The sequence below is a fragment of the Pavona decussata genome, unplaced genomic scaffold (genome assembly GCF_977016875.1).
Source record: "Pavona decussata unplaced genomic scaffold, jaPavDecu1.1 SCAFFOLD_21, whole genome shotgun sequence".
NCBI lineage: Eukaryota > Metazoa > Cnidaria > Anthozoa > Scleractinia > Agariciidae > Pavona > Pavona decussata.
In genome coordinates this window covers 6,290,734-6,303,108 of record NW_028145444.1, presented here as the reverse complement: position 1 = coordinate 6,303,108, position 12,375 = coordinate 6,290,734, and the positions used below count along the sequence as shown (strand labels likewise).

At 39.3% G+C, this 12,375-nt stretch overlaps 2 protein-coding genes across 2 annotated transcripts; both read left to right on the top strand.

Moving 5' to 3' along the window:
* The first annotated feature begins 238 nt into the window (after window positions 1–238).
* On the top strand, window positions 239–3,475 carry LOC146486480 (high-affinity lysophosphatidic acid receptor-like). Its single transcript, XM_085096363.1, has 2 exons — window positions 239–1,363; window positions 2,648–3,475. The coding sequence occupies exons 1-2, from the start codon at window positions 1,145–1,147 to the stop codon at window positions 3,398–3,400; spliced, it is 972 nt and encodes a 323-aa protein (XP_084952489.1). The 5' UTR covers window positions 239–1,144; the 3' UTR covers window positions 3,401–3,475.
* Window positions 3,476–6,521: 3,046 nt separating this feature from the next.
* LOC146486479 (uncharacterized) lies at window positions 6,522–12,058 on the top strand. The gene is made up of 5 exons (XM_085100936.1): window positions 6,522–6,850; window positions 7,806–8,134; window positions 8,807–9,418; window positions 10,722–10,931; window positions 11,769–12,058. Exons 2-5 carry the CDS (start codon window positions 7,808–7,810, stop codon window positions 11,838–11,840), a joined length of 1,221 nt encoding a protein of 406 aa, XP_084957062.1. The 5' UTR covers window positions 6,522–6,850; window positions 7,806–7,807; the 3' UTR covers window positions 11,841–12,058.
* Window positions 12,059–12,375: the final 317 nt, after the last annotated feature.

Below are 12,375 nucleotides of genomic sequence, written 5' to 3'. Positions count from 1 at the left end.
TCGACAACCAATTAACACTGTTCGTGTGTGAAAATGAATTTCCGAACACTAATAGATGTCGATAACAATTTGCTTCGTCTGTGGAGCCCTTTAATTAAGTTTACACAGCCTAACTTGGATTTGCCGTTTGACTGCGCAGGTTTGACTGACAAAGAAAAACAACAGTTTTTTATTTGGTCTTTTGTTGATAAAGGCCAACGACCAGTTTAAATGACAATTAGTGATGGCAGGTGGCACAGGTAGGTCCCCACCTCAGTTAAAAACAATTCCACCATCGGTAACCTAGTTCAAGACACTGTTCGAGCAAAACGAATACAATCAAGCCAAGAGAAAATGCACAACAAGTTAAATAATGTTGGCGCTTGTACAATTCTACTTGGATTCCACGGAGATGCAAGAGTAAGCAAAGATAAAGGCCTGAAAAGCGTCGTTGTGGCGTGTAACTTGACAAGATCATAAACGTTTCTTGATCGCTTCACAGCACCAACTTCAACACTGTCGCGCGTTAATTTTACAGGACACGGAGTTCAATTATTCGCGATCAATTTCAAGTGATTTATTATCCGCCTAAAGTTGGATTTAACTGCAGAACGTTTGACAACGAAACATCGGCTGGAATTTGAACGGCAAACAGTGTGCCTCTAATTTGACTTTGACATCGCTGAGATGATAAACCGGCTTTGTTATTGACTAAAGGGGAGGAGAATTTCTACAGCTAAGAACTTCTCACTGAGCAACAAGAGGCTGTGAAAATTAAATCTGCCTTTAGTTGCTAAATTGTAACTGAAAATCATCTATTCGTGCGTCATATGCGCCATACTTGGACCGCACGGAGAAATCGATAAACGTACACTCATCAAAACTTGCGGCTTTGAACCATTTCATTTGAAAGATAAAGTTTCAGGATTTCATAAACAAACTAAATCAACAGTTTGAAGCACTTCAGAAAAGTCGTGGCTTGTCTTAAAAAGAGAAACTTGAAAGTGTTCTTGCACTCCGATGACCAGCAGTTTTATCACGATTTCACCTCGATATTCGTTTTCCTGAGCGGAAGTCACCGTTTAAACTGGAACAATTCTAAAGATCCAAGACATCGATTTGACCCAGAGGACACACGAAGCTGAATTTAACTTCATGAGCCAAAATGGCCATATCCGGCATCGTTCTTATCATAGGTATATTACTGGGTATCACCACACTGGTCGGTATCCTTGGTAACATCGCCGTTTGTCTCGTAGTATTTTGGAATCGTTCCATGAGGAGTCAGCTGCACCTGTTGCTAGTGAACTTAGCCATTGCTGATGTCGGTATGTCTGCGTCCTGTATGCCGTTTGCAGTGGCGACGGTTCTCTTTCATGAACAGGTAATGCTTTCTTACTGATCCTCTGTTGTGTTTGGATGAGTAATCAAATGGTCACAAGTGAGATTAGGAATAATTTCACGTACGTTTTGTCAGGCTTGGGGAAATTAATAGACTTTTAATTTGACAAAACCCAAATGAAATTATTTCCCAATTTCACAAGTATACCATTTGATTACCTTTTAATATTATGGTTGACAAATTACGCTCACAATCGTGTTTTTGAAACGTTGCCATAGCAATTTTGTAATTTCGCATGTAAAATGATATTTCGCGCCAAAATTAAGAAGTATATGGTCACCCATGATATTAACGCTGGTATATCACGGATATTAGGGACCCCTTACAACGACGACGGCAACGAGACCGTCAGAAAACAATGGTTTTAATTAGCAGAACACTGGCCCTTCACGTGCGTTATACACTTTGGTACATTTCTTTCCCGTCCCGTCTACCAAACAACGTGGGTGTGGGAAATCACCACATTCAAGGTTTTATGGTGAACGTGAATGTGTGATGACTAATTTTCCTTTCTCTTTCTTGCTGGAAATTTCGACCACATTAACAAACTAAAGAGTCAAAATCGTCACGAATTTTTTTCCGAAAACGCGAATGTAAAGTTTCGTTTTCGTTGGCGTCGTCGTCGTCTCTGGTTAAGGGCCCTTTAGGCCAGATATTGCCATCCTTGTGTTTGGCAAACTTTAAGTTTTTCACGGCTGTAACAGTTGGTTATCAAATTTGTCCGTGAAGGCGATGTTTAGGGTCCGTATTGCATAAAATAATGCAGTGGAATCCCGATATAACAAAGTGCAAAAGGCCTGGGAAAACGTGTTCGTTGTATCGGGGAGTTCGTTATAAACGATACTCCGTTTCGAACTAATCGAATTTATGGGAGAATGACCAAAATCGTCGATAAATCGGCGTTTGGCTAATAGTTTATTCGATAACTTTTGAGAAGTTGACTGTACTGATAAGAGACAAAGTGCACCTGGCAGCAAGTAACAAGTTTAGCCCCTCGCCTTAAAACCTCACCTTCCTTTGCAATTCAGTAGCTTTTCTTTCTTAATGACAAATGCGGCATCGCGTTAGTGTACATTTTAGTGCTAGTCGTCCTATCTAAGGGCTCCTGTGTTCAAAACTTGATTTTGGTTGCAGGTTAAGGGAACGAGGTAGTGGTCACTCTGTTGCATGATAATCGAGTGGGCGGTGGAGGATGTGAGCAATGATTGACATCTGCTCCTCAAAAAGATATCACTTATTGACAAGTATTTTTCACCTCTATTTCAGACTATTGGCAAACCATTCTGCTATTTCAATGGCTTCATCAACATCCTCTTCTCCATGGCCAGCGTCCTTATCATCTGTTCCCTCTGTGTGTATCAGTACGTCTCCGTAGTGCTCCCAATGAACAAATCCCTTACAAACTTCCGTTGCCTCGTAATGGTGCTTTGCGCATGGGCAATTTCCGTATTCCTTGCGACGGGTCCCATAGTGTATTGGGGTCGCTACGAATTCACCTCAACCATTTTCAACTGTGAATATTATCACACGACAAAACACGCGGAAATCTCATACAACATTACTTTAATGTTCTGTGGATATTTATTTCCCTGTTTTTTCATGCTCTTCAGTTATGTCAGTATTTTGCGCGCACTACACAAACACCACTCCTGCAGTGCAGTTACGTCATCAATATCACCAGCGCCCGTGGAGGGCGCCCCCGTTACCTTGGAAACAAAGCTGTTTATGACTATGTCAGTTGTGTTTTTGACATTTTTAGTTTGCCGGACTCCATTTTTCGTATTTTTAGTACTCACAACCTATGATTTGGGACATTTTTCCGATTTTCTAGGGCAGCTGTCTTTCTGGGCAATTTATCTGCACAGCGCGTGCGATCCGTTTATTTATGCGTTTAAGCATACGGAATACCAGGATACTTTGAAAGATATTTTAAGAACGTTTAGGCTGGCGATCATTAGTAGCTGCTGTTTCTGCTTTTCAAAAAAAAGTTGTGAGGATGAAGTGAAAGAGAAAAGATGATAATAACAGAACCTCGCATAAGGTTCTACCCTCGCATAAGTAACATCATAAGCCGCTAAATTTTCTTCGCGAGTTAAAAAAAAAAAGACTGGTCATCGTCAATCGTTTTCATGCATGTCATTTGAACGAGTTGGCTATCGTGGAGAAGAGAAAACTGAAACAAAAAATCCAAAACAAGAGGAAAAAATGTTGGCTCATTTTCGCGGGAATTCCACATATCTATTAAATGACTGTAATCGTTACGTTTGCGACTACACAAAAGTACTCATTTACTTCTTGTCACTGGCAAGCTTTTGCTGTTATTAAATTTTCATATCAGAAGCTTTACACCAAGCCTCGCTTTAAAGAGGCTAAAGTTACGCCCAAAGTGCAAAATTTTTATTACGTTGAAACGACCATTTCAAGGGAGGTGGGGGAGACATTAGTTTATCTCTCCCCCACCTCCCTTTTAAAACATCGTAGAAAAGTTATTTTTTACGACAAACCATAGCCGTATATATATAATTGTTTTTTCATGGGGGGTATGGTGAGGGGTGGGGGCTGATTTATAATTCTAATGCTTTCAGAAAAGAGCGGTCGGAAAAATCGTTACATGTAACTATATACGTTGGTTTTCACTAACTGCCACAAGCATGCGCATAGGTATAAGCTAATGAAGCTGGTTTACACGCGCGATAAGCACAAGCACTGCAGGCGCAGTGAATTTTGGCACCAAAATTTTAAATCCAAGTTTGCGGTCGCCGAGGAGACAAACTAACAAGTTACGTTAGCTTGACAATGTTTCGTGCTTCCGTTTATACCGTACGTCGTATCGGCGATGTCTTCGCCAGCTTCTACGTACGTATATCATATGTGTATCCCATAGAGCTGCCTTATCGTGTATTTCAAGTATTGAGGTGGATACGTGTACACAACTGAATCCATAGAACATCACGGGAAGAGATCTAGAGTTATTAAAGGCTAGATCCGCCATACTTTTCCTTAGTGCCTATTTACAATGGGGTGGTGTAACCTTAGTACTAGGGTTTCACTAGCAGCCCAGTCCAAGTTCTTCTGGGTTTGCAAACAAGTTTTCAGGTAAGTCTACCCTCGTAGACGGCGCGACTGTAGTTAACCCGCTAAATAAAACTCCAAATATAAATTTGTGTTAGTGCCAAAAATAATTTTTTTTTTTCAAAAAAATTCAAATTTTATTGACCAACAGTACTTTTTGGGTTTAATTAACAAACGACGTACCGTTTGTGCGCAGACTTTTTAACAAGTTTCAAAAGCTTTAAGTGGCTCAATTAGGAAACATCTGTTCTCTGTACGTTCTTCCGGCAGTGAACATTAAAACAAACATTTTACTGAAATAAGGTCGCCTGTAATTCAGAGGAAATATATTTCCGCAGAAGCAGTTTCATTTACAGAAATAGCTAACCAATAAATGAGAGAGATTGCAGTTTTGTACAGGGAAGAAAGCGTGAAAAAAAATCGAGGTTTCAATGGAATGGGACATTTCCGAGTTGCTGTGAACCTCATTATGAAACCGAGACTAAGTGCAAAGCTTTTCATATGAAAATTAGTTTTGTTTGCATATGAATGAAAACTAATTTTCATAATAAGAACCTTGAACTTAGCCTCGCTTTCATAACGATGTTCAAAGCAACTAGGAAATGGCCTTTTCAAGCCCAGGACTGCGATACCGGTGCAGTGCTCTACCAAATTGAGCTATCAAGCGTACTTGGGACTGGTCGTTTTTCCGAATTTGTTATATACCTGTAGGAGTCGGATGATAGAAGTAAAACATGAAATACATATATTTGAACTGTTTAGTTGCGTACACAATTGCGATGGTCTCTCGTTTATTCATTTATTCATTCTTTCATTCGTAGTTGTTGTATTTTCTAGATTTCTCATCCATACAAACTTTTGCTGGACGTAAGTTCATAGTTTGACTTTATGGAACGAGTAAAGCGTTGCCTCGGCAACAGGCGTTTACGCTAGAGGAGATTTTTCTAGATTCGTGATGTGAATCCAGAACATTTTGATTTCGGATTCGGTTTGGCTTCAAAACGCAAATGGGTGAATCCGAAACAAAAAGTGCAAGTTTGATTTCGTCTCCGAAGGTGTTAAATCCTTTATCAAGAGTAACCTTAGCTGCCTTGTAACCACGACGGAATAAAGAAAAGGATGAACGTGAAAGCGGCAGAGTACCCTCCTACCAGAGTAACCCTAGCTATCTAGCGTTATTCTACCTCCTGGTAATCACGCCCTAATCGTTTGGAAATCTGTCTCAAATTATTTTATTGATCACCATCCATTTTCGGGAATCCCAAGAGAGTTAATAGGACAATAGTCAATCACGTGACGTGAATATTACAAGTCAGTCGACGATCATCCAACCGATTATCCACGAAAACATTCAAGCATGCGCACATTGTGTGGCCCCATCAACTAGGGAGGACTGGTATGTTCTAAATTAACTGGGGAGGAGGGGGCGGGGGGGCAATTACATTGCAATTGGGGAATGTGTGGGAATCCACCGTACCGAAAAAAAAATGCAATTCGGTTTTCCATATGCCATAGGCTTGTTACATTCCCAAAGTTTTGTAGGAAAATGTTTAGCCGCCATCTTTTTCCCGTACGTTGGATTCTTTTCTCTCCCGTGGTGATATCTTGTTTTATACCTAAGTTGTTGAAACTAGAAACGCGTTTACTATAAAAAATGAGTAAATGGCGGGGAGGAAAACAGAGAAGGGGATTTTGCACTCTATCCTTCCACATATCAATTTATATGTGACGTACAAGATTCTTGTGTTCACATGCTTGACTTAAAAAATGGATCAGACAAAAAATGGACGAGACATTGGCGTAAAGCTTTACCTGTTTTTATTTGTCTCATGTTATTTATTCCAAACTTTTGTGTCTTGAGAACCTTATGTCCTTCCCTCCCCCAAAATTTAAACTAGCGCTATTTGAAAATTTTAACGGCCATGCACGGTTAGGCCCTAAACTTGATTATAGTTGCTTTTTACAGTTAACAAGAAATCCAGTAGAGTTTCATTCGTTGAAATTTTGATCTAAAGTTGTTAAGTACCTCAGTACCTCACACAGCAGAGCTCACAAATACCGATACTGTAGGTTTCAAAGTTTCAAGTTTATTGTTTACGGATCGTTTAGGCGAGCGCGCGCATTGGACTGAGCGCGCGCTGTGACACCACAAACTACACAACCATGGAAACGAAGAGAACAACAGATAAACAAACCATTCGGTGAAGCTTTCCGCACAGAAAGATTTTACTCCGAAAGCGAAGAGAAAATTCACGTGAGGATTAAACCTTTATGAAGATTTACCCTCGCATATATTACAAGTGAGAAAGAAGTTGTAAATTTTGATTTCAGTGGTTGAAAAAAGATCGACTAAGGGCAAAAAAAAACACTTTTTCGCCGTCGTAAGGTTCAAGCCAGGTCAGTGACAACATTTTCTGTTGGTTGTTGTTATTTGTTGTTGTTGTTGTTGTTGTTGTTCATGGTTTCTTTGTCGTTCTTCTCTTTGCATATTTACTTTAGCGTGGTATTTATCCCTTAACTTTTTTTTTAAAAACTCCGTGACGGAGTAAATTTAAAGTTATTTGAACATGGTTGAAAAAAGAAATTACAAACATTAAAAAAACTTTAGCAAATAGCTTAAGTGATGCATTTTCAAATTCATCTAAATTAAAAATTAGCGAATAAGGTTATAAGCTTAAGTTTAAATTTTCAAACCAATTTTTTTTGCCGTTGTCGCCTACGTATTTTGTGCGCGCGTGCAACATTTTGCAACCTGTTCGCGTTCGTTTTTAAAACTTTCGAAAAAAACTTCGAACCTCAATATGCTATTTATGCTCACAATGTTCATTACCAGAAATTCGGTTTTGAATTATTTTGAAAACTAATTTTAAACCCCTTTAGTTTTAAACCTTAACGAAATTAAGAAACACATTGGGAGATCTTGCGCGAAAAACTAATAATAATAATAATAATAATAATAATAATAATAATAATAATGATAATGATAATAATAATAATAATAATAATAATAATAATAATAATTTATTCGCTTATATTGCGCCTTTTCCATGACAAGATGATCAATCGCGCATTACAATAATTACAAAAGCACAATATGTATATATATTACGTGTGACAGCAGTATTGAAATGACGAATCCTCTATATATTCTATATCTACCACCTACCTAATACCCTTCGAGCACGGAAACTCTTCGGGAGTTGACTGAACGGATCCAAGGCTTCTTCGATCTGAAGTTTGTTCCAAATTGTACGTTAGAAAAACGTTCCGGTTGCGCAACATTTTCCTTCCGATTAATCTCTCAATAAGACGGGATAATCTGCTAACAAATTCTCTTCATTTATCTTTCTAGTCATGTGGTACGACTCATTTGACAACGGTGAACCATCTAACCTATGGCAAGACAACGAAACAGGTTCCTACCAGTTGTTTGGGACCCTCAGCGAAAAGATGTCACAAGATGACTTTGATGATTTTCCGGATCAATTCTGGCAACAAACAACAGACTTCAATGCGCCTCAATTTCAATCAGAGCCTTGGCCTGATGTGTTCTGCTCAAACACACAGGAATCTCCCAGCTGTGACTTTGCAGAAGGTGATTGGTTTGCGCAGCCATCCCATATAGATTTATCTGAAGAATGGGAAAAAGTAACAGCTGAGAACCACTCACATAATGTTAAGGTATGGAGAAGCCCTGGGCAAATGTGTAAATAATTGGTGCAATAGTATAGGGGGGGGGGGGGGGGGGATATTGCAATGGATATATCAGTGCGTAAATAATTGGCGCTAATAATTAAGAGGTACAGATATGTCCGATATATCCATTGCAATACCTCCACCCCCCCCCCCCCTACTGTTGCAACAATTATTAAAGAGGTACAGAAGATAACTGAGGATGGATCAATGCAATCAATCAATCAATCAATCAATCAATCAATCAATCAATCAATCAATCATTCTTTATTGAAACACGATTGATAAATTTATCATCATAATCATATCTTTATTTACCCTCGGATTTTTGAGTAGCTTAATGCAGCTAATATCTCTGAGCATTTTCCTATCTAACCATGAGAATATACACACAAAGACCAAATCAGACCAGACTAGACCAGACCTTGAGGGGTCAGGTCAGGGCTAACACTAGGGCAACAACGGCGACGGCAACGCCGCAAAACAATATATAGGTTTAATAAGTATTGGAAAATGGTGCAGTACGATTATAAAAGTACAGCCTGGCCTTTATTTTGAACTCGCACACTTTTTTGAAAAGTGCGTTCTCACAAACATACTGTCGTTAGCCACCTAAGCTTGGCCAAAATCAGCTGAAAAAATATTTTCCCTTCTTTGCAGAGCAAGAGTACAGTTCTTAATAAAATACAGAGTTTGGAATCGACGAGCTTTGCGTTGGATGAAGAAATAGAGGAACAGGAAAGTCGAAACGCCTCCATTGTAAAGCGGATTGCAGATGCCAAGGAACAACTCAGCAAAATGAAATCACAAGCTGCAAACCTGCAAGACGAATTCCAGTCCATGGAGAAGAAACATAGAGAGGTGGAGCTCAAGCTTGATCAAGAAACCCGGCAGCTAACAAAAGTTATTGCAAAGAAAAGGCGAGATATCTCGGAGATTAAACACGACGCTGAAATGGTCAACACTCTGAGAGAAGAGAAAGACAACATGGATGAAGAGCTTCAAGAGCTTCGAGAAGATGTCGAGGAAATCGATTTAAACATTTACTGGATAGATTATACGTTTAAGAAGGAGTTAGAAAAGATGGTGATTTTTCCTTTCTGGAAACTCGAAGAGGACATAGAAAGAGCTCTTAACGGAGAAGATCCAACGAAATTTGATGAACCAGGACCACCCGAGCCAAAAGAATATGAAGGAGATGGATACGATTATGAGGATCATGACTTCTTTAAATTATATGAAGAAGCAGTTAATTGTGAGAATAAAGAAGAGGTTAGTCTATAGTTGGGAGTTTTCTGTTGATATGTTAGTTGTGTTCTTAGAGGTCAAATTAACAGTCATCCATTTCTTAATAGATGTATTTTTTTAGTCAGTGACACAGGCATACTCAGAAAAAGAAAATCCGAGTGCTTCTATCAGGAGTCGAACCTATAACTTCGATTACAAGTTCGGATGATCTACCACTGAGCTACAGGTGACTCGTGGGAACTGACTGAAAAATTCATCTATCATATCATTTATTCGCCAGGCTTAAAACATAAGATCCATTTCTCGTTGTGTACACGTGTTCGAATGGATGCAACATTTACAGTACATATAATCCGCCCAATTTTTGCTATTCCTTTATAGAATGTTTTCACGTGACGTCACAACGGCCATGTTGGTGTCCCAAAACAAAGAAATGGCGGCCATGTTGGTGTCCCAAACTAAACCTCTGGGAATTGAACTCTATTTTTATGCAAATACTTCCTCTTGTCTCAGTAAACCAATATGGCCGGTACTCACGTGAATGAAAACGCTCTATACATGCGCACATACAAATAAGGGTGTTTGCAACCTGCCATGTTATCTGTGGTGGAGGGTGCATCAATGAGCCCAGAACTAGCAATTCTTGAAATTCTTGGTTTTTCCCTGATATTCGCCGTACCTAGCCTTTGACACTTTAGAAAGCTCTTGCTAAAGTTATCAGTTTTGATAGCTTTTCTGACTATGTTTTTGATAACTCTTTCCGAACGTTTCCGTTTCACACAATGCCTAATAATTAGGGAGCTTTAGCAACGACGACGGCGACGGCAGCGAATACGTCAGTATTAAAATGAATTCGCGTTTTCTTAAACTTCGTCGTGATTATTCCAACTGCTTTAAAAGACAAATGTAGGTGAAATTTCCTGGAATTGAATTATTAGAGATTGCATCCAAGTTTGAAAAGAAAAAGAAAAAAAATCATCATAACACGTCCTAGTCGTGCAGTGACGGCAAAGAAATGTACACAAAGTGTAATGTGTAATGCACGTGCAGAGTTATTGATTCGGTTATTGAGGCTATTGCTGTTAAGACGTTTTTATTGCCGTCGCCGATCGGCGTTGCTGTTTTTTAAGCTCCCTAGAAGCTGTCAAGTTTCATGCACGCTTTTTCGTGAAAAGTAATGAAAATTCTCTATCATGATATGTCTCAGTTCTGGGTCTTTGATTAACCATTTCGAACGGGAACCTTCCTGAAGTTGCAAACAGTAAAATACCTGAAACAAGTAAGGTTTGACTTACAATCGTAAAACAGCTATAGTTTTTTTTTTCAGTCCACACCGGACGTCCAAGGAAACGTTGACAAAGCAGAGAAAACCTCTAAGGAGGAGTGCTGCCCACCAACAGCAAAAACTCCGGAAAATGACACCTGCCAATCAGCAGTGAGCACGACAAAGGTGAAACCTAAAGGAAAGTTTGGCAAGCTAATCGCAAATGTGCCATTTAGAAGAAACGCCAGCCGGCAGAAGAAGCAACCGAAGAAGGTACGTAAATTTACAAATTACCTATGTCACTAATGTCCAGGGTTATATGCAGGGGCTTCATGTTCGATGACTGCTGTACCTGGATACGGCTTCTTTTTCAAGCATGTTAAGGCATGGCTCTCATACTTCAATTATAGATTTATGGCTACAGTAATATTTATTTCAAATATGCTGTGATGATGTCCAGTTATCTATGATTACCTTAGTGCGTGTGTGGTACTCAAACGAAGCCTATTCACCACTTTTTGTTCTTTTTTGTATAAAATGAAAATCGCATACAATGAGAATATAAAATGATCGTTTTGCATAACGGTGAAACTATGGGTGCAACGTTCACGATTACAAACCAGCCTGAGTACAACTAGTATAACAAACAGCACCATTGGGGAGTGCTGCTCCTTAGCTTTCATTCACATGATTCAGGCTAGGCTCGATGACCAGCCGCTTTTCGGAAAATGAGCCCGCGGTCCAGTGAAGAGAAACCGGACCTAAGTGAGCAGCGGAAATACCCAATAAATTTTAATAAAAGCTCAGAATCCATATTGCCCGCCATCCCAAGTCTTCGTTGTACGGTCGAGGCATTATGGATTCTGAGCTTTCATTGAAATTTATTGGGTATTTCCCAGACTACCTTTCAACATTGTCGCGTACGCTTTTACGCTTTTTTTTTGGACAACCTTTGTTGAAACAGCTGTAGACTACTCGCCTTCGCAAAGGGTGCGCTAAAGGATTTATTTAAGAAAAAGGTTCAGTGAGAGTGCGATTGAGATAACTTGATAATTTATCTACATCTTCCCGCTTAACATTTACACGGATTCTTTGCTTGCCTTTCCACAGGTCAGCAAGTCGTCTCGTTTCGTTCGTTGGTTGCGTCTCATGGCTTGCATTCCGGAAGGAGAAGAGGATTAATGAAATTTTACAAGGATTATGAAATTGATTCAACGGTCTAATTTTTAAGATGTTTGTTGGCAAAACTGTATCGTTGCAAAAAAAGCAATGACTTATTTTGTTTCTAAGTGCAGAGGTCAAAGATTGTAAATTGATATTTATGCACAAAGCTAGTTTAGTAGCAAATGCATGTCAGTGTTAATGTATTTCGTGTAATAGATTTTTAGATATAAACACGGTAAATTGTTCAGTGAAAGTCTTTTGGTGCAATCACTTGGCTGTAGATATGGGAGTGGAACAACTGGGAATGAAAGAAATGTTAAAATATTGTGGGCACCTAACAATCTCGTTTTCTGTTTCCAAAGGCGGATCGCTGTAAAGTGATTTGTTTACGTCAACACAGTTTGATCTGTTCGCGGATTCTTTAGCTGAAGTTTTAAATCGGAAAGAGTAAAAACAAAAATTAAACTTCACCTCTACGGGTACATTATGAACTCACAGTATGACCCGCTCCCAGTTGGCCTGATAGCTCAGTTGGTAGAGCACTGCACCGGAA

Coding starts and splice junctions, on each gene's coding strand:
- LOC146486480 (XM_085096363.1), top strand. CDS start 1,145: ATGGCCATATCCGGCATCGTTCTTATCATAGGTATATTACTGGGTATC. Junction 1,364..2,647: donor CGGTTCTCTTTCATGAACAG/GTAATGCTTTCT, acceptor CCTCTATTTCAG/ACTATTGGCAAACCATTCTG.
- LOC146486479 (XM_085100936.1), top strand. CDS start 7,808: ATGTGGTACGACTCATTTGACAACGGTGAACCATCTAACCTATGGCAA. Junction 8,135..8,806: donor ACCACTCACATAATGTTAAG/GTATGGAGAAGC, acceptor CCTTCTTTGCAG/AGCAAGAGTACAGTTCTTAA. Junction 9,419..10,721: donor ATTGTGAGAATAAAGAAGAG/GTTAGTCTATAG, acceptor TTTTTTTTTCAG/TCCACACCGGACGTCCAAGG.